The sequence below is a fragment of the Ambystoma mexicanum genome, chromosome 8 (assembly GCF_040938575.1).
Source record: "Ambystoma mexicanum isolate Mex_15411 chromosome 8, UKY_AmexF1_1, whole genome shotgun sequence".
NCBI classification, from domain to species: Eukaryota; Metazoa; Chordata; class Amphibia; order Caudata; family Ambystomatidae; genus Ambystoma; species Ambystoma mexicanum.
The window spans coordinates 648,413,692-648,437,169 of NC_090929.1; the positions used below are offsets into that span (position 1 = coordinate 648,413,692).

The window sequence follows — 23,478 nt, forward strand, 5'->3', positions numbered from 1 at the left end:
TGTATTCGTGCCATCTGTGCCCTGCTGCTCCCATTGGCCCCTCTTGAGATGTGCCTGGCTGCTCAGTCACTCTGCCAACTTGTGTGGTACATGCTTATGCTGCTGGTTGGTTTGTTTACTGGCAGGAGTACAGGGCTGGTGCAGTCTCACTCAGGATACTGCTTTGTATGTTGCCTTGCACTGGTGTCAAGCGATGGGGGGCCTGTTTTTGTTTGTCTCAGTTTTCAGTTCATGTTGCTGTACTTGGAGCTTCACATGCCTGTGCTGCATCAGTACGGCAATGGTGCCATGGCTAATATGGATGGCCACTCACAAGGCACTTGGAGCCCCTACATTCATTTGTTCGTTGGCATGCATGGGTGACTTGTACATTTCACTGGTTGCATTGTTTCACTTCATTGCACCTACGAGGAGTTGTGCAATGTGGCCAGGGAGTGGTGTACAGGCACTCAGTAAGGCCTTTTACGGTTGGTTTGCGATGCCGTACTTCTCGCCATGGCGGAATGGTACTTTCCGCCATGCTTGATGGCGTTAGGTACATGTCCGCTAGGGTCAGAATTCCCGTACCGTTGCGCCATGGTGGTAATTACGGTTTCGCAGTGCGCGCGTGCGCAAACTTGGTGCAGTTAGCGTTGGCGTTCGCTACGGTGTCGCTAATGGCATCGTACTTTACGGTGACGGGTCATAATCGCAACGGCGGTATTCGATGGCGGTATTGCATTTCCGCCATCGTTTTTCGATTTCCGCCAGGGTCGTAATGAGGGCCATTGAATGTTTTTTCACACAACAGGTGTATTAGTTCTAACAGCAGAAATGTGACCACTCTCCCCCAACCCCCAGTGAACTCCCAAACCCACCCCACAAACCCCAAAAACCCCCAGTGAACTCCCAAACCCACCCCACAAACCCCCAAAACCCCCAGTGAACTCCTAAACCCACCCCACAAACCCCCAAAACCCCCCAATGTACTCCATAGAATGCTCCCCTTCACCCCAACCATGTGTTCCACTCCCATTGTCTGCCCACACTACTTCCGGGACTTTTTGCTGTCCGGGGACGGCATCTCAGAGTGCTGTGCACTCCTTCGGGTCTGGCGCACAGGGCTGGTGGGGACTGAGGATGCAGATGTGGTGGCTGTTGATGAGTCGGAGGCAGGTTCCACGCCTGCTCCAAGGCGTGGCCACTGCATGTGGAGCAGGATTGAAATGCCCCCAGACAGTCCCTCATGAGCACAGCCGACGCATTCACAGCGGCTGTGATTTCATGCAATAGCCGCTGTGGTCCCCTCAATGGCAGTGGCGATTCCCCGCCTGCTCTCCTCTCCATCGGCAATGTACTGCCGCAGGAGGTCCAACATGGCCTCCTGTTGGGCCTCCACCCTCGACAGACACGACTCAAGGGTGTTGGTGGGAGCTGGAGTGGTGGGTGGTGCACTGACGGGGCCTGCATTCTGGGTGCTGTCCTCCTCGATGGTGCTCAGGTCCGAGTCATGGAGGCAGGGATCACCACTGCTGTAGGTGGGTGAGGGCTCAATATGGGGCTGGGTGGTGGACCGGGGGCTTGGGCTGGGTGGACAAGTCACTTCTGTGACTCCCTCAAGGTCCACATTGCCATCCAAGTCATCCTCGGTACTGGCCGGCGCATGTAGGGACTCCCCTCCAACTGGTGTGGGTGTGGGCTGCTGGGTCTGATGTATGTCTGGCACACTGGCAGCAGGTGTTGTTGGCTGTGTTTCGACTCGGTCAGGTACACTGCCTGTGGGTGTGGCCTGCTTGTCTGCCATGGAGGTGGTGGTGGTGGTAGTCCTTTTCTTTTGGTGGGACGTGGATGCCCTTGCAGTGTTCTCTTGTCTGGCATCTTCCTCATCGGTGCCTGGGGAGTAGAAGAGATGCAGGGCATCAGTGATGGTGTTACATGCCACAGGCATACAATTGTGCTGTTCAATATTCATTCATTCATGTCTTACAGGTGTGTCACACAGGGTGTTCTGAGGGGGCATTTTGGCATTCATTGCATGGCAGGTGGCATGCCGTTGATTTGGGGTTTGTGTGATGTGTTACATGGGCATGCTCCAGGTGTGTTGGCCGTGTGTTGGTTATGGGATTGGCACTCAGCATGCATTTCTGTGTGGCAGCGTTTGGGCCACAATCTGGACTTGGATATGTTAATGTGGGTGTAGGGACGTGCATTGCCTTGCCTAGACTCTCTTCCACATCACTTGTGCTATGTCATGGTTTCCCCTACAGGGATGTGCCGGGTCACTCACCTCCTTCTGGGGATGATGTCACACCCATCTCAATCTCCCTGAATCCCTCAATCAACTCTGGATCGATGAAGCTGCGTGCAGTCTCCTCCCAGGGCATCATTTTTGCAGGAGAGTGGGGACCCCCGCCTTTGGCCATGACCGCCCTCCTGTTGCTTGACATGATGTTGCGGACCCACAAGCGGAGGTCGTCCCACCTCTTACAGCAGTCCCTGACAGTACGTGAGGTGGTCTCCACAGCCGACACCTTGCGGGCAACCTCCTGCCAGATGTCCTTTTTCTTCTGCTGGACCTCACGCTTCATGTCATGGGATTTCATGAGGTCTGCATGTGCAGCAATAGTGTCCACCAACATATTCAATTCTGCGTCGGAGAAACGCTGTTTCTGCAGCCGGGGGGTGGTCTTCCGGGTAGCCTTTGACATCCTCAAAGTATTGCCACAGTGCTCAACAGGTATCAAGAGGTGGTTAGGGAGGATGGCAATGGATTGTGTTTTTAAAGATGGCCGCCGGGCCATTTCCCGTTCCGGCGCAATGACGTTATTTCCGGGTCCGGTTTTACGAGCCCGGTATTAGCATGTTGGTATTACCAGGTCGTTATTTAGGGGTTCCTCCTAGGCGGTGCCAGTATCGGCAGGTCCTTTGATGGCGCTATCTGGGGGTTGGAGGGCTTTTTGCGGCATGCCGGTATGGCCATTACCGGCATGGGGGTTCGCACATGCTCGCGCACTCGTAATCACCCGCTATTAGCGGGGTCATACGAGCAAGGACCCGCTTGTTCCGCCATGCCGGTAATGACCCCGTTTTTACCGCGCTACTTGTAATGAGGCCCCTTGTGTTGAAAGCCTCGCCTGAAAAGCAGGAGATGAAGATGGGATCCAGTGTAATTCGTATTTTTCCAGACGATACCCTGGCAGTACAGCAAAAAAGATGCACATTCAGGAGTGTCAAGAAGCTCCTACGGGTTCGCAGAATTCCTTATGCTATGATATACCCTGCCAGACTGCGCCTACAGTTCAAGAACAAAACATACTTCTTCACATTCCCTGAGGAGGCCACAACATTTGTTGTGGCGAATATCCCGCTCCCGATGGGGAAGTTGCCTATGGAGACCTGACACAAAGCTGTAATGGAGTCTCTCACTCATGATAACGCAACAAGAATGTGCTGATAGTAAAGTATATTGGTTATGGCATGCATGCTATGGGGGAAGAGAAAAGAAATATTGCTTAGGCGCGGTCCTCCACTCGTTGCGGGCACGGCGGCCCCCATGCGAGTGTATACGTTAGTAGGGAGGGAAGGGTGGGGGGTGTTATGGGGTTAGGGTTTGGATAGTCACAGTTGGGGGCACTATGTGGGTGGGGGAGGGATTTGTTGTGGGGAGGTTGGGGTGTAAATGTTGTAAAATGCACAGGATCAATGCAACACACCATGGGCCCAGCGAGGAAAGATGCAAATTGATGATGTCTATGGTAAAATGGAATAAAGTCTATGGCTGGTGGCGGACAGGGTAATGTGACACTACTCATTTGGAATGTATGAGGGTTGGGATCCCCTAGGAAGTCACGTAAAGTTACTTCATGCGCCAACAGGCTTAGGGTTAAACTTTTGTTCTTGCAGAAGACTTACTTGATAGATAATCAGGCGCATAGGGTGGCCCCTGGGCGGGGGGACCAACGTTAGTTTACGTCCTACTCTACCAGATCACGAGGGGTTATGATATTGGTGAATCAGTCTCTACCATTTGTTTATTTGGGATCCAAAAGCGATGAATGTGGTAGATTTCTCTATGTCCATGGGAGACTGGGGAAATTGGAGGTTCTCCTGATAAATGTATATGGGCCCTATGTGGACGACTCTGATTTTTATGATACTCTATTTCAGGAATGTGCCAGGTATCCCACTGCATTAGTCCTCTGCAGGGGAGACCTCAATACTATATTAGACACACAGTTGGACCGCACCTCAACGACACCTAGACAACTGTCGCACGGACTATACTTACACATATAGAGGACCTGGGGTTGATTGATGTTTGGCGTGCACTTAATGGCACTCAGAGTGCATATTCTTTTTACGCATCGGTGCATGACATGCACTTGTGCATTGATATATGATTGGTCTCCCATAAACTGTTAAACCTAGTGGTTGATTGTAGGATACTGCCTCGCACTCTATCGGACCAGTCCCCAGTACTGATCTCACTAGATATCCTCGGGAGCACAACACCTAGGCGCAATGTCGCTTTAAGCCCACCTCCTTAGAAGACCCAGCCTTCCGGGTAAATATAGCGCAAAACATTGACTGTTATTTTGATATGAATGAAGGGTCAGTGAGCACACACAGCGTCCTATGGCAGGCATTTAAAGTATATATACATAAGGGGCATAGCTATGTCCACAGAGGTCGGAGTGCTGCAGGATATTAGCAGGGAGTTAGTAAGACATGAAGAGACGTTGGCGCAGCTGCAGAGGAGAAATCACGATAATCCATCCCCCCAGACAAGCTGCAGGATCAAGGAGGCCTTAGATAAATACAGAGACACTGCCAATAGGGAGCTACAGTATTCCGATAGACCTGCAGCGGCACTTCGGTATGGGGAGCATGACAGACGCGGAAAACTATTGGCGGAACAGGTCCATAACAATAGGGGCCGCTCCTCCATTCCATGTGTGGCACGCCCGGACCGTTCTATAGCCAACACGGTAGACGAGGTGAATTCAGTGTTCCACGAATTTTACAGGGATTTATACTCCCCAAAAAGTGTCGCCACAGAGCTAGAAATAAACTAATACCTTGAAGGGAATCCCACAACGCTATTATCGGCGGAGGCGCGTGATGCGCTGGAAGAGCCGATAAGCCTGGAAGAAATAAAGACAGCCATTCGCGATCTTCCGAGGGAGAAAGCTCCTGGGTTGGATGGACTTGGAGCTGAATTCTACAAGTAACTTGTGGATGTGCTTCCCCCTCGTCTACTGTTGGTATGGTTGGAGACCTTGACAGTGGGAGCTCTACCGGAGACCATGCATGAGGCTATAATTATTTTATTGCTTAAGCCTGGCAAGCCTCCTGACAATTGCGGATTGTATCGACAACTATCTCTAATAAATACAGATGCAAAAGTGTTTGCTAAAATGTTGGGATCCAGATTAAACCCTCTAATGCCATATATGGTACTTGAGGATCAAGCTGGGTTCATACCGGGCAGGTCGACAGCATTCAATATACGCCGGGTGTACAATGTGATCGCTCAGATACCGGAGAATGCTCGTGGGGTGGCTATCTCGTTGGAGATGCAGAAAGCATTTGATACGGTATATTGGCCATTTTTGTTTAGGGCATTGGATAACTACGGGTTTGGGCCAAATTCTCAGAAATGGGTGGAAATCCTGTATACACAGCCATATGCTAGAGTCTATGCAAATGGTTTGCTCTCTCCGACGTTTGTACTAGAAGGCAGAACTAGGCAGGGGTGCCCACTATCACCCCTGTTGTTCGCCTTAGTTATTGAACCATTGGCAGACCTCATCCGCGCTCGCTACAAGAACGCTGGGATTATTATCGCGGGGCGGGTGGAACTCATCACGTTATACGCAGATGATATACTGATGTATATCAAGGACCCAGAAGAACATTTGCAGAAGATAAAATCTGTAGTTCATGAGTTCGAGGAATACTCTGGACTATGCCTAAACAGCAATAAATCAGAGGTCTTTCCATTAACAGACATTACACAGGAACCCGCCAATATGTTCGGACTACAATGGTCCCCCTCGAATATAAGGTATCTAGAAGTCGAGATTGCGTACACACCCACTCTCACCAAATCACTTAATTATGAACCCTTGATTTTTGAATTAGCACCAAACTGGAGCGCTGGGAACAGCGCCGCTTCTCATTGATTGGGCGGGTGGCATTGATAAAAATGATTGTATTACCCACATTTTTCTATTTATTCAGCATTATACCACTGTGGCCAGGTGGATCTTTTTTTGATAATATTCTGTGGGTGTGTTCTGCATTTGTCTGATGGGGCAAATTCATATAAAATGGCAGCGGCTCGCATTATCATATGGGTCTGGGTGGTTAGCCGCGCCGGACTACGAATTGTACTACTTGGCTGCTCCGGCTTATTACACGATATATTGGGTGGATGGGAGTCAGAAATCGCTGAATAAAAGGCTGGAGAGACAAAGAGCAGATCCATCCTTATTGATACATACACTTATGGGACACACAAAACGTCATATCCATCAGCCACACAAACATCATAGACTAGATTGGTCAAGCACTCTGGGAACACAGTGCTCTATAACCAGGCTATGCCACTTTGGGATACACCTTTTTTGGGCACCACACGGGACAAGCTATTGGCGGCACACTGGCGAGAGGCTGGTGTTTTATACCTGGGTTACTTGTTCTGCAGAGAGGTGTTTATCTCCGGGGACTTGGTGAAAGTACATGTTGGTGAAACACTGCTACATAGACTCCAATATTTTCGATTGCGGTCAACCACAGCATTGGGGTGGCCAGGAATTCTGCAGGAACCTGAAACACATCAGTGTTTTAATTACTTGCTTTCATCCAACACCGGAAAAAAATCTGTGTCTGCGCTATATAAACTGGTTCAGATGTCCTGGGGTACACAGATGATGGATATAAGGGGTAAACGGGAGACGGATCTAGGCGTCAGTTTTGCCGACACCACTTGGTCCCAAATATGTCTGTTGACAAAAGAGGGTATCAATGAACAGTAGACATAGATTGATTCATTTTAAGATCATAAACAAACACACCTGTTCGCTTTAAGAAAATGTTCTCCTCCCTGGAAGGGAGATGCCCTAGATGCAATGCATTAGAAGCAGATAGTGTACATATGCTGTGGGTTTGTCAGGCATTATTGGGGTAATGGGAGGCAATTTGTCAAGCAATGGATGATATAGTGGGCCAGCCTCTAGTTTGGGAACCTTCAGTATGTCTGCTGGGATATGTAAAAAAACAGAACCCCCTAAAGCGCACATCTGTTAATCTAGGTCTTATATTAGCGAAAAGGGCCACCCTGATGCGCTGTACGTGAAAGGAGGCCCCCACGTACGCTACTTGGCTTAATGATATGAGTTCGGCAAATAACAAGGAAGAAACGTTCAATCATCTCCAGACCCCGACCTGTCGCCCACGGGACACCTGGGGTGACTTCTGGCAATATCTGGAGCGTTGCAATGTGAATAATGATGGTAACTGATTGATGTCGTAACTGTGCTGAATGTAACACCATGTTTCTGCTCCCAGTTCACTAATGATGATTTATGGGTTTGTTTTCATTTTCCTCATGTGTTGTAATTTGAAATCCTGTGCATGGAAAATATAAAAAAAAAAAAAAACAAATGTCTATCTACAACAAAAAAGAATCATTTACAATTGCTGCCAACACTTGTTTCGACCAATCTGGTCTTTTTTCAAATCAAAACTTAAACACTGTTCAAATTGCTCATAGTTGATCTATACACAACCAACATTTTCCAATCATTATTTGTCAAACGAAATCTTTACATGTGATGGAAATAATTCATATCCTTTGAATTAGACACAGAGAAAAGGGGTTACAGAAGGCAAAAAAAAGCATTACATAATATCAGACAAAGATTATCGGGCCGAATCATGGAATAAATGTGCTCCGAAAAGGGGAGCGCAAGCGTGAAAATCGCAGCGCAAGTGTGAAAATCGCAGCACACGCGTGCCAAAGCCGCGCACATCGATTCATGGAATTCAGTGCGCGTGTAAATCCTGGGATGTGCGCTAAAATTGTGGGTGGCGCACGCGGGCGCACACGTCATTAAACGGCGTGCGCTATGCGCACAGGGAAAGCACACATAGCGCAGCGCACACAAGAAAAGTGGCGGAACACGGGGCGTAACACGTGGAATGGGGAACAATGCGTGAAAATGTGGGAATATGGGGGAAGTACAGGAGGTAAATGCTTGCAATGCCCACACGCGCGCCAACAACACGTATTAATGGAATCGAACAGGGGAAAGGCGTGCGCAAAAAAAGACGCGCTAATCCGGAAACACGTATGCCAGCAGGAAGCAGGCGTAGGCGGCCCCGCGCAGCATAAAAGTGCACGCAAACAACACACAAGCTCAGTCGCTACAATGGATATACCGTTCTTCGCAGCAGGGGTTGTGGGACACCGCAGGAGGAGGAGGATAGCCTGGCCCCGCATTTTTTTTACTCAGGACCAGCCTTTTTGGGATGCCTGATGACCAGGTGTATGGGAGGTACAGGTTTGCACCACACATAATCTTTGACCTGGTGAGTGAGTGGAAGGATGACCTCACATCACCCACGCTGTGCTCGCAAGCACTGAGCCCCTTGGAAAAGGTGCTCAATGTACTGCACTTCTTGGCTATAGTGGGGGGTGTGTCACAGGCCACGCAGTCACGCTGCCTACACCAGGTGTTGGCCATTATGACTGCACGCCCCTCAGTCCGCAGGCACATATACATGCCCAGAACACCTGCAGAAAGGCAGGCCGTGGTCCAGGACTTTTACGGGGTGGCACATTCCCCAAAGTGCTAGGTGCCATTGATTGCACCCATGTGGCTCTACGTCCTCCCAGGGCCATTGAGCACATATATTTTTTTTAATGATTTTATTTTATTGTGTTTCAGTTCAAAAGAACTTTTCACAAAACAGTATAAACATACAAGTAGCAAATTAAAATGAAAATCCAAACATTTCATACAAAGTCAGTATCATACAGCAAAAATCAAAGATAAGGATAAAAGTACCTACATTTACATCTGTCACAGATCTAGGTACAATTATTAAAATTAAAACTAAGGGGCTTTCATATTTACTTGCACTAAATTGTTAAATTGACATACATATGTACGTTTCTCCTGCAGGTAGCTAGATCTCATTCATTTCCTTTTCAGGAGTGGGTTACCCCCCCCCCCCCCCCGAGAAACTTTATAGCTCAGGTCAAGCCCTACTCTTATATAGAGCCAACTTATAAATCCACTAATAATTTCACATTTGCTTCAAACTGCCTTAGACGGAAGTTTACCACCTTCCAGATTTGAGTGGTTTCAATTATAAGATTCTTATTCCACCCTGCTAAACATCTCAACCAAAACCTTTCACTAGCAATATGGTTAAAATCATGTTCATATTCTGCTAGATATTTTTCAAAATATTTCTCATATATAGAGCTCATTTTCTTACAACAGGTTATCACATGTCATATGGTTTCTTTCTCTTGTTTACTGCCACACAGTCTACACATTCTTCTTTCCTCCGGGATATTTAACCAGGCACCTCGCACACCGAGAACATTAAGTCGGTTTAGCCTCATATCCGGGAAGATTTTCCGATTAACCTTTGAGGGCATAAGCTTTAGATAAAACTGAGATTTTTTATACAGGAAAGGAAGTTTTGCATATGAACCTAAAGAGCCAAATTCTGCAACCCTATCATTACTATGAGTCCAGTCCCACTTTTCCAAGGAATCTTTTAGGGACTTCAACACCGCCCCCTCTCCGTATTCCCATTTAGGGACAAAAGCAGTTCTCTCAAAGATATCCTCGATTTTCTTCTGGAAATTATTCAAAGCCCACATATTTCCTCCCTTAAGCCCATCATGAACTATATGCAGTAGTGAACCTTGCTGTGCATATTTCATTTTGATATATAGCTTTGCTCTGTTTAGGTCGATTTGGGTAGATAGAGATATCAGCCCCAGTTCTAACCGGATAGTCTGGATAGGTGTATAATTAGAAAGGCCTAATATTCTCCTCCATATCACACCTTCCATCACATCCGCCAAATCCGACCAATCAGAGAAGGAAGCTTCCAAAGCATACAGGAACATTGACACCAGCTTTTGCTTATATAGGTTAATAATTCCCAGTAGGCTAAATCCCGCTGTTTTTTTTGGAGAAGTTTACAACAGCTGCTAACGTTGCCATTATCTTGGTTCGTTTATTCTTTTGAACTAGTGGATTCATTTTCTTCCTTTCACCACATATTTCCTGGCCAAGATATTTATAGCTATTAACTTTTTTTATTGTTCCCAATGAGCATAATATGGAATTTTATTTACAGCAATGGGCCCCAAAGCTCATAAATTGAGTTTTTTTTCGATTAATTATAAGACCATTTGTCTCTGCATATTCACTTAGGGCCGAGGCACTATTACAAATACCCACATATGTGTTGTCCATGATTATTATATCGTCTGCATAGCAGATCCACCCCATCTTATGGGAGCCGATTTTGGGAAAAGCATTAATTTTATCTTTAAAGATATTACCAAAGTCGGACATAAACAGATTGAAAAAGATGGGCGCTAACGCACAACCTTGTCTCACACCTTTTAGAATATTGAAAGGTTCAGATAGAGTTCCTCGATTATCTAAACGCATCTGGGCTTTGCTATCATCATATACCATCCTGCACCGATATAACAAATTTGCAGGCATGCCTCGAGCTTCGAGTTTCTTTCAAAGACGCCCCCGCTCTATCGAGTCGAAGGCAGAGGTAAAATCAACAAAGATAACATATAGTGGTAGATTTTTATCTTGATTAGCCTGCTCAATAAGTGTATTTAGTATAAAGATATTATATGTCGTTGCACAGCCTTTCCTAAAGCCTGTTTGGGCTTTATCTAGTATATTTTCGCTAATGATCCACTTATGGATTTCTTTTAATATCAGAGTGCAGAAGATTTTACTAGGAACATCCGTAAGTGCTATTAATCTATAATTCTCTGGCAAATTACGTTGACCACTCTTAAATATAGGTATGATGTTAGCGGTCTTCCAGGAGTTAGGCATCCTTCCGGTATCTATGATTTTTTGATACATAATTAACAGAATGTCAGCCCAAACTTCTGGATTATCTTTTTGATAATGAGCACATACATTGAAACCGCAAGCACTGGCATTCAATCAACGTGCAGGTAGTATGTGATGCCAAGGGAATCATCACTTCAGTATATGCCAACTATCCAGGGTCAAGCCATGATAGTTTCATTTTCAGAATGTCACCTCTAAACCGGGAAGCTGGGCGGCATGGCGACACATGGCTGATTGGTGAGTATAAATGCCTCTGCACATGCATGCATGTCAGATACTGAGTAATGTGAAAACCCGACTAATGATAGCCATCATCACCTCCCCAGGGGACAGTGCCTACCCTCTGAGCACCTACATGATGACGCCAATTCAGAACCCCAACACACCACCCGAGGTAAGATACAACACAGGCCATATTGCAACCCGGGCATAGTGGAGCGCACATTCGGAGTGCTCAAGTCACGCTTTCGCTCCCTTGAGCGCTCTGGTGGGAAGCTGCTATATGCGCCCTAGTAGTGTGCAGGATCATAGTGGCAGCATGTGTCCTGCACAACGTTGCAACCCGCCGGGGCGTGCCAGTGGACATGGTGGTGCCCCCACATCCCCAACCACATGCACGGCCGCTGCGCATGGGAGGTGAAAGGGCACGTGTTGAGGCAGCCCGTACCTAGCTGGTGGCAAATTACTTCACCTAAAATCCCACCCCTGCGGAGTGCACACAGCCCTGGCACATACCAGCTGACAATCAATGATGATGACAAAAGGGACAGTCAACTGTCACAACCATTCCAACCTGAGATTGTTCACCTGGAAGTGTTACATTGTGTGCATCCTTACCTACTTAAAGACACCCAATGCTGTGTCACAAAAAGACACACATTCAATCAACATGAATGACTACCCCCTTGCAAAATACCACATAAAAATAGTGCCATGTCACCCAACCCCTCCCCATCTCAGCTACCCAACACACCATGGCATGGCATGCAATGTGAAAGCAACCAAATTAATGCATAGCACATGACACAAGTGTCACAAAGTGCACTGTCCCTAATGTAAACAGGCCACAGAAAATATGCTCTCAGCAATCAATAAGAAACAGCACACATGAATAAATACTTACCAGCAACACAAGACATCAGTACAGGATGAAACAGTGCCAATATATGACAGAAAAAAATGAAAGTACTGCAAGTGTAACAACCTGACTAAGGCAGCACATCGACCCCTTCCAACTGCAGAGTGTTGCTGTCAGGCAAATGTGTCAGTGTACTGCATACAACATGAACTGCATCTGCAAAGGAGATGGGCTTGTTAAGACATGAAAAAGCTACATGTATATAAGGATAAAGACATGGTTGCACAAGCAAATATCAATCCACCATGCAGTGGAGAATCGAACAACAATCCCCACTAGGGATGTACACACAGTTTTGACTACAGACTGGCCACACAACTCATGGGAGCCCAATGTCACTGTGTAAGTTACTGTCACTTGTTCACACCCTTTGCAAGCCCATGGAAAGGGGAAGCAGGAGGGGTGTGTGTGTCAAGAACCCAAGCATCTAACCCAAAGACAGGACAAGCCTGCATGTGCCCAGCTGGAATACACAGTGGATGCCTACGGGAGGCACACAAAGCAATACACTGTAAAAAAATATTTTTTAAAAAAATCTCAAATGGTCATGTCTGGACCAGGGGGGGTGGGGAGTTAGGCCACCCAGGAGGGATGAGGTACAGGGTGCACCCCAACACCCACATGCGTGGACGTTGAGAGAAAAAAAAACCTCCATGGGCTCATGATCTGCACGGCTACGCTACAGTGGGAGAACTGTCGTTGCTGTCATCACCCTCTGCTGCTACATCAGGAGGTGGCCGTGATATGGGAGGCAGACCACGCAAAGCCCTGGTATGGTCCTCCATGGCAGCAAGCATGCGGGTGTGGAAGGTTTGGTTCTGGAGGATAATGGTACGGAGATCCCCATGCAGCACCTCACGGGTAGCACGCATTTCTGCCTGCATGGCCTTGCGTGATGCCCGGATCTCCTGACGGGTTGCCTGGAGCTCATCTGACAGTGTACGTGTCAGCTGCTCCAGCTGCTGTTCTGCCCTTGTACTCCGGGACACCTCTAGTTCACCCAGAGTATCTCTGAGGGAGCTGTGTTCTAACCTGAGGGCTGCCCTGTAGGCCTGTGACTCTACATATATGGCTGTGCGCAGAGTCTCCAGTCCAGCCCGTCGGTCCCTGTTGGACGCCAACATGTCCTCCCTGTGTGAGTGGCAAATGGAGTCTGTTGCCTGCTGCTGGAGCTCCATCTGCCTTTCAGGGGGAAGAATGGAAGTGGCCACCCTATCCATTGCCTGAGCCATCATTTCACACAATGCCCCCTGTTGTGCTGCTATAGTGTACATGGAGTTCTCCCACACAGTATTGCCTGGTGGCGCACGGCCACTGTGTTGGCGGGCACCACACCTGTTTGGGGCAAGGCGATGTGCACCTTGCTGTGCTGGCACTGCCTGAGGCTGCAGGACTGCATTCCTCCTTTGATCTGCTGGCCCAGGAACAGGGGCAAATATTGTGGAGTGTGACCCTGCATCCATAACCGCCAAAGGCGGACTTTCCAACACTTGTCATAAATCACCAATGTATCAATTGGAAAGGATACAGTAACCAAAAAAGGATACAATTGGTAGGGCTCTTCCGGATCCTTGTTCACACGACTTGATTGTAGGGAAGTCAAATTAGACCTTCCAAATGATACAACTCTCTTACTGATGAAACTGGCAGAGAGATGGATCACTGGAAAGGGCGTGGGTATTGTATCGGAAGTCAGCCTAGGATAGATAAAGTATCATAAGAAACTGTCCCAACTCAACTCACTATGATAGCACAGTATTAGCATTAATTCAAAACACTGACCTTATGGCAAGAACTGAAGTATCCAACAAAAGTCTCTTTAAGAAAACCAGGAGTTGAACCAACGGCAAAGGAGGGGAAGATTAGTAAGGGAGACTTATCCCGAACGACACGAGTCTCACGCTAGATACCGGGTTGGTGCACCACAGGATAGCGTCCAAAGTACTGTGCACAATCACCTTCCAATAGTTCATGAAATACTTCCTTTCCCACGAAGAACAAAAAATAGAAGTTCACCTGTTAACTATCACAGGTACCAAAGGTTCAAAGTAGTTCAGAAAACCACGTGCAGGATTGGACGCGACAGCGTACACGCAGCCAGGACAGCCGTGCTTGGAGACAGCGTTTGCGTGTGGAGAATTGGCACGCGAACAGGATACACGCAGCCCAGGACAGCCGCGCTTGAAGACAGCGTCCGCGTGGAGATTTGGCACGCGAACAGGATACACGCAGCCCAGGACAGCCGCGCTTGAAGACAGCGCCCGCGTGGAGATTTGGCACGCGAACAGGATACACGCAGCCCAGGACAGCCACGCTTGGAGACAGCATTTGCGTGTGGAGAATTGGCACGCAAACAGGATACACGCAGCCTAGGACAGCCGCGCTTGAAGACAGCGTCCGTGTGGAGATTTGGCACGCGAACAGGATACACGCAGCCCAGGACAGCCGCGCTTGAAGACAGCGTCCGGGTGGAGATTTGGCACGCGAACAGGATACACGCAGCCCAGGACAGCCGCGCTTGAAGACAGCGTCCGCGTGGAGATTTGGCACGTGAACAGGATACACGCAGCCCAGGACAGCCGCGCTTGAAGACAGCGTCCGCGTGGAGATTAGAATGCGAACAGGATACACAGCTCCAGGAATTAGCGTGTGGAGGAAAACATGCTACGAAAGGCCAAAGAAGTTGCTGAAGGGAATGCGAGGACGCAGGTCCAGAGTTCAGCTACAAAAACGCCAAAAATGATTTAATCAGAAGCAGCGAGCGATGTTTCCACGCTGCTTATGTACGTACTGCCATAACACACGTGACGGAACTAAGTCACGTGAATTTAACGACGTGAAAAATGCAGACGTTGTTTTCCTGGCAATGCATCAAACAACCTCCATTTCGAATAGAACGGTCTAGCGGTTCTATGAGCGTAACTCATTCTGTATGGAGAGGTTGCTCCCTGTCCAGAGATATGTCTAGCAGGCATGACACACTGAAATCCCCATGGAGGGGTCTACCCCCGGTGCAGGTGGGTTGGACAGAACGGCATCCCTGCCAGAAACACTCACCTGCGATGGCACATATGTCTCAATGTCCGATTCAGCACCTGATCCATAGAGGTCTCCGGAGGTGTACCCAGAGACACCCGTGGACCGCATGGTCTGTAGGACAAATGGGTTTTCACCCACCACCACCCCACGTCCTCCAGTGATGCCCGGTTGTGGCTGTGATTCCTCCTGGGTCTGCACCATCTCCTCCTCCTCAACAGCATCAAGTGCGTCATCACCTGCAAAAACGTGAAAGATAACAAATGGAAACAGGCATGAGCACCATAGCACACACATAGGCCTGACGAGGAAGAGATCCAGTACATAAATTACAAATGTCCCACATGACAATAACCCTGGCATGCATGCAATGTCATTGAGTTGGAAGGGGAGGCAAAAAGCAGACACTCAGGACTCCAAGATGGAAAAGCAACACATGTGCTGCATGCTGGATAGCACTGGCATCACACATTAGCCTGTGAGTGGCATGTCCAATACACATACATGACACATGCCAGCACACAGATGGCACGTAGCATAGCCATGGTACATTAGACAAGTACAGCCATATGGTAGGAAATAAGTACTGTCACCCATCCATGTGAGATGGACATCATGAGATAAAACATGCAAAATAGTGTGACAAAACATGCATGTGCCACACGCTGCAACAAATCCAGTGCTCACTGATGCAGTGATGGCAGGCAGATGGATACATCAATGGTTGGTCACTTCAACATGACAGAAGACAACAGTCATCAGTCATATTCAACATTCAAACAGGGCCCAAAAATGATTGTGTGCAGCCCATTACTCAATCAGCCTGAATGGTTAAATCATTCCCATAACAAGGTAATAAATGTGGCCCATTGTGGGGTGTAATCTATGACAGAAGTATGTTACATTTGTGGCAGTACGGCAAAAAAATGTGTGGTAAAAATGGCAAGGATTGAAACAATCAGGCTGAATGAACAGGAAAACATTTTGAACAATGTTGTTGCAAGATGACAGTTGAAGGGCAACTGCAGTAATCTGGTGCAAATTGGCAACTGTGGTCAGAAGGGATACTGTCATACCCAAACCCATGGCCGGGGAATGGTTTGGAGGGACCACATGGGTGACCCATACCAGTCATGACTACACAGCCTCACCTGGCACTCAATCAGAACACATCACTCAAGCAACATACACATGGATTGCACACACATGCATGGGCACTCAGCGGACAATGCTTCAAGATCTGGTAGGTCTCCCACGCCTCGGATCTGATCCTCTGTGATGAAGCCTCCAGCGACAGACTCATGTTCAGTGAGTTGGTCGTCCTCTGGTGGAGACCCACCGCCAGTCACCAGAGTAGAGGCATGATTGGAAGCCAGCTTGTCCTTTGCTCTGCATTTCAGGTCATTCCACCGCTTAGAGCAAGCATCAGCTGTGCGCTTCACGAATCCAAGGGAACTAATGCGGGTCGCGATGGTCTGCCAGTGGGCCCTACGTTGAGCAGGCGTAGTCTTGCACCCTGCAGTCACCACCATTTCTCGGCTATGTGCCAACACATAGGCCACAAGTGCATCTAGTTCGGTGTCATTGAAACTTGGCTTCCTTGACGTGCCGGAGTGTGTAGCCGTGTCTGGGGACCCAGCCTGTACTGCAAGAGCACCCTTCTTCTTCTTGGAAGGTGGTGCTGATCTTGAGTGGCTTACGCCGCTCTGGTTGGTAGGGGCAGAAGCGCAGGTGGACTGGGCGCTGGAAGTTTCCAAAGGCACAATGACCAAAGGTCTCACTGCAGGCATTGGCTGCAGGGTGATGTTGGCAGGACCAACCTTGGTGTGATGGACTTGGACCAACACTGTTCCGGCTGGGAGACTCGGAGCTGGGGTGGATTGAGATGCAGCTTCCCCTGCAGCCTCCTCACCCTGGCTACTTGGGGCAGCAGATGACATTGCTGCCCCAGATCCATGTGGCATGGTGACAGCAACTTTCACCGCCACACGTGGCTTAGACTTGGTGACACGGAAGTCAGCCTGGGAGTCATCCTGTGCCGGTTCAGTTGACAATATGGGCTGGTTTAACAAGGGCTGAGCTGGGATGGTGTGAGCTACATTTCCCCCAACCATTGGGGGGGCATAGGTGGCCCCAATTGGTCCTCCACACACTGGCCTCTTGGGCCACCCTGCACATCCTGGCCACGTCCCCTACCATGCCCACATCTTTGAGCTCAGCCACATTTGCCTCCCTTACTGCTTGGTCGCCTCCCAACCATGGCACTGATGTTGTTGTGCGTATGGGAGTTGCAGTAAACAATTGTCCTGGGCAATTGGGATGAAAGGGGTAGGGTACTAGATGGAATTCGTACCCTAGTGCTCTAGCAAGGCTGTCTGGGACCCCTGAGGGAAGATGACGGGTCACGCAACGCACAGGCACCCCGAAAACAATATTAAACGTGCATGCAACCCCTGGTAGACCACGTGCATGGAAAAATGAACCCGCACTATGCTGTGGCACCCAGAAACACAAAAATAAGCATACGCGTGATACACGCAGCCTATAATGACCTCTGAAGGGGTACGCAACACATGGGGGCAACCACAGTTGGAAAATATGTGCGCGACTGCGACTGACCGTCTGCCTGGAAAAAGAACGTGAAAAAGACGTGCGTGTGCGCGTTGACAACACCCCCGCCAAAAGAAGAATTGAACGCTGTCTGAGTAAACAGGGAGTACGAACTGGAACCGTTGTGAAGTAATCGCGTGTGAACCGACAAGAAGTACAAGAATCACCCACTCGCTCTACACAAAAAGCACGTACGAGAAAATGGCATCATACACGTGCCTTTTGAGCCAGCCCACACGTGCAACGTCACTTACGCGCATATGCGCTAAGGCCATTTCCTCCAATTGCACGCAATGACACCCGGACGTGCAGTTATTGCACGTGTACAATCAACATGCACCCGTGTTGAGGGCAACGCCCTTGCGCGTGACGTCACAGACGCGCATACGCGCTAAGGACCTTTCCTCGAATTACACGCTGACGTGCAGTTTTTTCACATGCCAAATCTCTCCGTATCAAGCTGGCCACGCAACAACACACGGAAGAACACGCTCCTGCCCAAAAGGTCATTTTCCTGCCCCCCAGAGCTCCGAGCACGCTCCCACTTGCCATCTTCTGCTGCCTGCCTGCCTGCTGCCCACGTGCCCTGCTATTTGGTGCCTGCACATCAGCCATCTGCAGGGGTCCAGTTGCTGTGTCCACCCCTGCTGGAACAGAAGACTCCCGACTGGGATACCATCGCTCCACAGCCCAGCCCCAGGACCCAGTTGCCCACCCACACCTGCCTCGGGGGTCGCCATGTCGGGGCAAACACCATCCGAGACCACTGGCGACCCCCAGCCAGAGAGGCAGAGGACTACCAGCTTCAGCGATAAGGAAGTTGGTACCCTGGTGGAGCAAGTTCTGGGGCATTATGATGCCCTCTTCACACCATCGTGCGGCAACAAGGAAGGACGGGAGAGGATCTGGGAGGACGTAGTGGTTGCCATCAACGCGGAGGGGGTGGCAACCTGCAACATCAAGCACGTCCTGAAGCGCTGGGAGGACTTCAGGGCCAGGACCCTCAGCAAGGTCCGGTGCCTCTTAAAGGCAGAGAATGCAGAGGGGTGCCGGGTCAGCCTGAGCAAAATCCAGATGAGGGTCCTGGAAAGCATAAACCCAGCGCTCCACGTCCAGATCCTTGAAAGGAAGACCCGTCTGGAGTTGAGTGGTAACTGGCCATGCATTGCTGTGTGAAACAGGGCATGTTGCAGTGTGCTGGTAGTCAGCTACTTGCCTGTAGGTGTGACATACGCCATGTATGGATGTGTGTGTGCAGGGCATCATGGTAATGCATGTGAGACCAGTCATGCGTGAACCACATGGATGGTGCACGTGTTCCAATGCAACATGGGGAGTAGCATGCAGAATGCACACATGAATGCATGCCTGTCTCTGTTCTTGGACATGGATGGGGTGTGAGAGATGGGTGCTGCTCTCATGTACATGTATGGTATACATGTCTGTGTGTCTGAGAAGCATGTGTGTGACTTTGAAACGCCATGGATGCATGACACATTTCCCTGACGATGTGTTGATTCACTTATGCAGTCTAGTCATCCTTGTATTCAATGTGTCTGTGGTGTACAAGCCCTGATGCATGACCCTCCGGTGATTTGTGTGCATGAGATCAGTATGAGCCATGATGCGTGTGAGTTTGAAGCCAACATTTCTGTCAATAGAGGCCCTTGTACATGGATGCTGATGTTGATTGCATGTGCCGTGCCTGTTTCTGCATGTGTGTTGCGTGCATTCACCCATGTATTGTGGAGGGAGAGGATGGAAGTGACATTTGACAGAGCCACTCATGTGTTATTGCTTCCTGTCTAGGGGACTATTGTACAGTACCCTGATGCTTGTGTTCTATGTCTCCCTCTACGCAGCATCGAGTGAAGAAGCGGGCAGAGACGGCGCTGTGGAGCAAAGCGGCGGGGATGCCTCCACCGGGCGGCGACGCAAAGCCCAGCCACCCTCCCAGGAATTGCCATCATCTGGGAGCGCGGGGACTGGTGCCGCGTCTGCCACTACGGCTGTAGCGGAAGGGCCGGGTGAGCCCCCACAGAGGCTTGCGATGGCAGAAGACGGTGCAGAGACATCCAGGTTGGTGGTCTCCACAGAGGAGGAGGAGGCCGCTACTGAGCCGCACATGGGGCCTTGTGGGGGTAGTACCACTGGTGCAAGTGGTGCAGTCCAGGGCCAGGGGCTGGAGGCAGCACAGGTCACCGCGGGGGGGCCTGTGCATGTCACTGTCCCTGACCCTGTGACTGCACCACCATGCACCAGCAGGGATGCCCCGTCCCAGGCCCGTCCTGCGGACGAGGAGACCCCTGACCGTAGGGGTTCCGTCCTGATTGGTGTCGCGTTGCGCACGTGTGTCATTCGTGATGACGTGTGTGCTTCCTGGGGGGACCACGCACGCCATCACGAAGAGCTGCGTGGCAACGTGGCACAGTTGGGAAGGGCCCTGGTCGGAGGGTTCCTACATGTGTCGAGCACTCTGGCGGCCCTCTCCTACTCTGTGGAGACTATGCGCCAGTCGTTCTCCCTGCCACCTTCCGGCCCAGATTCCACCAGGGCCCCCTGTGGACCTGGCCCGACCAACGCAGCCAGCTTGGTGGAGCTCCCATCCCTGCCACAGTCGGGAGTCGGAGGTCCAGCAGGGGTGGACACCCCACCAACTGGAGACCAGCAGATGGAGGATGCGCTGGCATCATCGGGCAGGGCACATGGACAGCAGCAGCAGGCTCAAGGTGGGAGCGATGATGGCTCGGGGCCATCAACATCAGAGGGGCAGGCATCGGCCGGAGGGCAGGAGGACCCTGGAATGGGAGTGTCTTCCGTGTGGCGGCGGTTGGGCCAGCCGATAGATGAAGAGCGGAGGCGGACGGAAGCGGCGCGGCTCACCATGGTCAGGGCGGAGTTCTCCAAGCGCCGGGTGTTGAGGCGGGCTGAGTGCCTCGAGGCAACTTGCCGGGAGTTGGAACAAGCCATGACTGCATCCCTGCGAGACCTCGGGGCCAGGGCAGAGGCCCGCCTCCAGGACATTGACATGTCCTGGCCTGGGACATCACAGAGTGAGCCGTAGGACTTGCCCACCGCCATTGTATATAGTTAGTTAGTGGTAGGTTTCCTTTCTGTTTTTATTTATTTTGGGGCGCTTGGACAATGCCCCACGTTTTTGTATATAGTTCTTCATTAGGTAGTTATTTTTTTATAGGTATAATTTCAATGATTGGGCACATGGACCCTGGATTTGTACTTTGTAAATAGTTCGACAATGGATTTGGCTTCTTCTTATTTTTCCATGGATCAATGTTTTTTTATTGTTTTTGCACTTTGGATTTGTTTTGCCGGACTGACACTTTGGACACGTGCTTTCGGATTGCTTTGGATTTTGCTATCATGCATTTTTGGTTTATATTTTGGACATGCAGCTTTTCATTATTTAGTTCCATTTTTGGGTGTTTCCTTTCATTCCCTTGCTATTGTGTTTAATACATTTTTATTTCCTACTTCAATGTGTGGTATTCTCTCTTTGGTTTCATGCATGTCACAATGTGTGTTTTCTCAATCACATGCACCCATTGTGTGGGTCTGACAGAAATATGTTGATGTGCATATTTGCCATTTGGGATGTATCATGTGATGGGGATTTCATTGTGGGGTGGATGTCATACCTGGTTGTGTGTTTGGACTGGAGTGGCGTGGGGTGTGATTTGGGTGGCCATAAGGCCCATGATTGTGGATCCTCATGAGGTGTTGGGAGGGAACATGAGTCTGGGCCTGCTGGCAGGTGCCTGTCACTGCTGGGTGGGTGAGTGGGTGGGGGGACATGAGTCGGGGCCTGGTGGCAGGTGCCTGTCACTGCTGGGTGGGTGAGTGGGTGGGGGGACATGAGTCGGGGCCTGCTGGCAGGTGCCTGTCACTGCTGGGTGGGTGAGTGGGTGGGGGGACATGAGTCAGGGCCTGCTGGCAGGTGCCTGTCACTGCTGGGTGGGTGGGGATACAGGGGGACATGAGTCAGGCCTGCTGGCAGGTGCCTGTCACTGCTGGGTGAGTGAGTGGGTGGGGGGACATGAGTCGGGGCCTGCTGGCAGGTGCCTGTCACTGCTGGGTGGGTGGGGGTACAGGGGGACATGAGTCGGGCCTGCTGGCAGGTGACTGTCACTGCTGGGTGAGTGAGTGTAACGCTCACCTGATTCTCGCAGAGGCGCCGGTCTTGACTGGGCGACTACCGTATCTTCAAAGGTGATGTGCAGCACCCGATTGGCTCTTTGGGCTGGACCTCTGTGCCCTGTATGCCTGACGTGCAGAGTAAGATGTCTGCAGATAGAAAATACGGGGTTAATGAACTGGGGTTATTGGGGTGTCCCTATCTCTTTCCTCTTCTCCTCTCCTGTAGACCCCCACAGGTTAACGCTCTCACCTTAAGTAAGTGAATGCCGAGCTCTCCATCTGCCTCGGGGCAGGGTGCTGTAGCCAGTTTCTTCACTGGATAGGTAGCGCAGGCCTCTTGACTTCAGAGAACTGCTGTCCGCCGTTTACTGCACGAACGGTAAGTTTCGAGTAACTCAAATGTCTTTAAAGTCTTTAATAATGATGTCTCTTGTTTTGCAGGGTTCCGGCGATGGCGGATGACGGGCTGAAGTGAGTTGAAGATGGAGCCCGTGTGATGAATAGAAGCGCCTGGAAGCACGTAAGTAAGCGCTTGTTGCCAGCTTCACAAAGCGCTCTAACTGTCTTTTATTTTGCAGGTTCAAGTTCGGAGCGGCTGCAGGGTGCCGGGATACCCACTGGGTTAGATGTGGAAAGGAGTAATGGCACGTGAGTATTAAGTTCCCCAATGTCTTTAAACGCACCTTGTTTTGCCTTTCAGATGCGAGATGCAGCGCCGACGGCCTCCGGAGCGTGCGAAGAGTTGGTAAGCTTTTGTCTTTCAGATGCCGGAATGCAGTGTGAAGACCTCCGGAGCGCACGAAGAGTAGGTAAGCCTTTGCCTTTCAGATGCCGGAATGCTAACCTGTTCTTTCTTGTCTTTATAGGTGTTGCTGAAGACTGGATTCAGGATGGTAAGCCTTTTTCCTTAGGCCCAGGACCGGATGCAGAAGACACGATGAGCGTTCTGCTGCAGAGGGTGCAGAATAACGCAAAGCAAGATTCATCCACCGGTGTGGTTTAAATAGCCTCCTGTAGTGCTTAGGTGTCTCCTTCCACAGCCACTCCTAAGTAAGAAAAGAGTTCCTGGTAAAAAAAGAGTTCCTGCCTTCCAGAAGAGTTCCAGTGTTCTGAATCTAGGGAGTGGCTCCAGCCCCACCCAACAGGAAAAGTAGTTCCAAACAGAAAAGGATCAGAGGCTCAACTGGCAGGCAAGTAAGCAGCATGGTCTGCTGCAGGTAAGTCCACCCAAGCATTATGAGCCCGGCGCTTCCAGCGCTGGGACTGGGCATATTTATGAGCCTGGTGCCACTGGCGCCAGGACTGGGTCCAAAAGGTCCCAATTGGGACTGGTTGGCACTCGGAACCTGGGTTATGGATCTGCTTCCAAGGGAGTTGGGAAAACCGGGCTTCTCCGGGGGTTTTGGCTTGTCAGGAAAT

General features: G+C 50.0%; 1 protein-coding gene and 1 long non-coding RNA gene across 2 annotated transcripts in view; both read right to left on the bottom strand.

Moving 5' to 3' along the window:
• Positions 1-1,261: 1,261 nt before the first annotated feature.
• LOC138472372 (myb-related transcription factor, partner of profilin-like) lies at positions 1,262-2,780 on the bottom strand. The gene is made up of 2 exons (XM_069610509.1): positions 2,267-2,780; positions 1,262-1,872 (listed from the first exon to the last, which is right to left on the bottom strand). Exons 1-2 carry the CDS (start codon positions 2,778-2,780, stop codon positions 1,262-1,264), a joined length of 1,125 nt encoding a protein of 374 aa, XP_069466610.1.
• A 3,896-nt stretch (positions 2,781-6,676) lies between these two features.
• LOC138473641 (uncharacterized) overlaps positions 6,677-23,478 on the bottom strand; it is a 45,821-nt gene continuing 29,019 nt past the window's right edge. Inside the window, exon 3 of the long non-coding RNA XR_011268825.1 lies at positions 6,677-6,810. This is a non-coding gene — a long non-coding RNA (uncharacterized lncRNA). The remainder of the gene's footprint in view (positions 6,811-23,478) is intronic.

Bases quoted from the DNA above. Each gene is read 5' to 3' on its own strand.
- LOC138472372 (XM_069610509.1), bottom strand. From the start codon at position 2,780: ATGGCCCGGCGGCCATCTTTAAAAACACAATCCATTGCCATCCTCCCT. The intron at 1,873-2,266 runs GTGAGTGACCCG...TCTACTCCCCAG, and splicing joins GACATCATCCCCAGAAGGAG to GCACCGATGAGGAAGATGCC.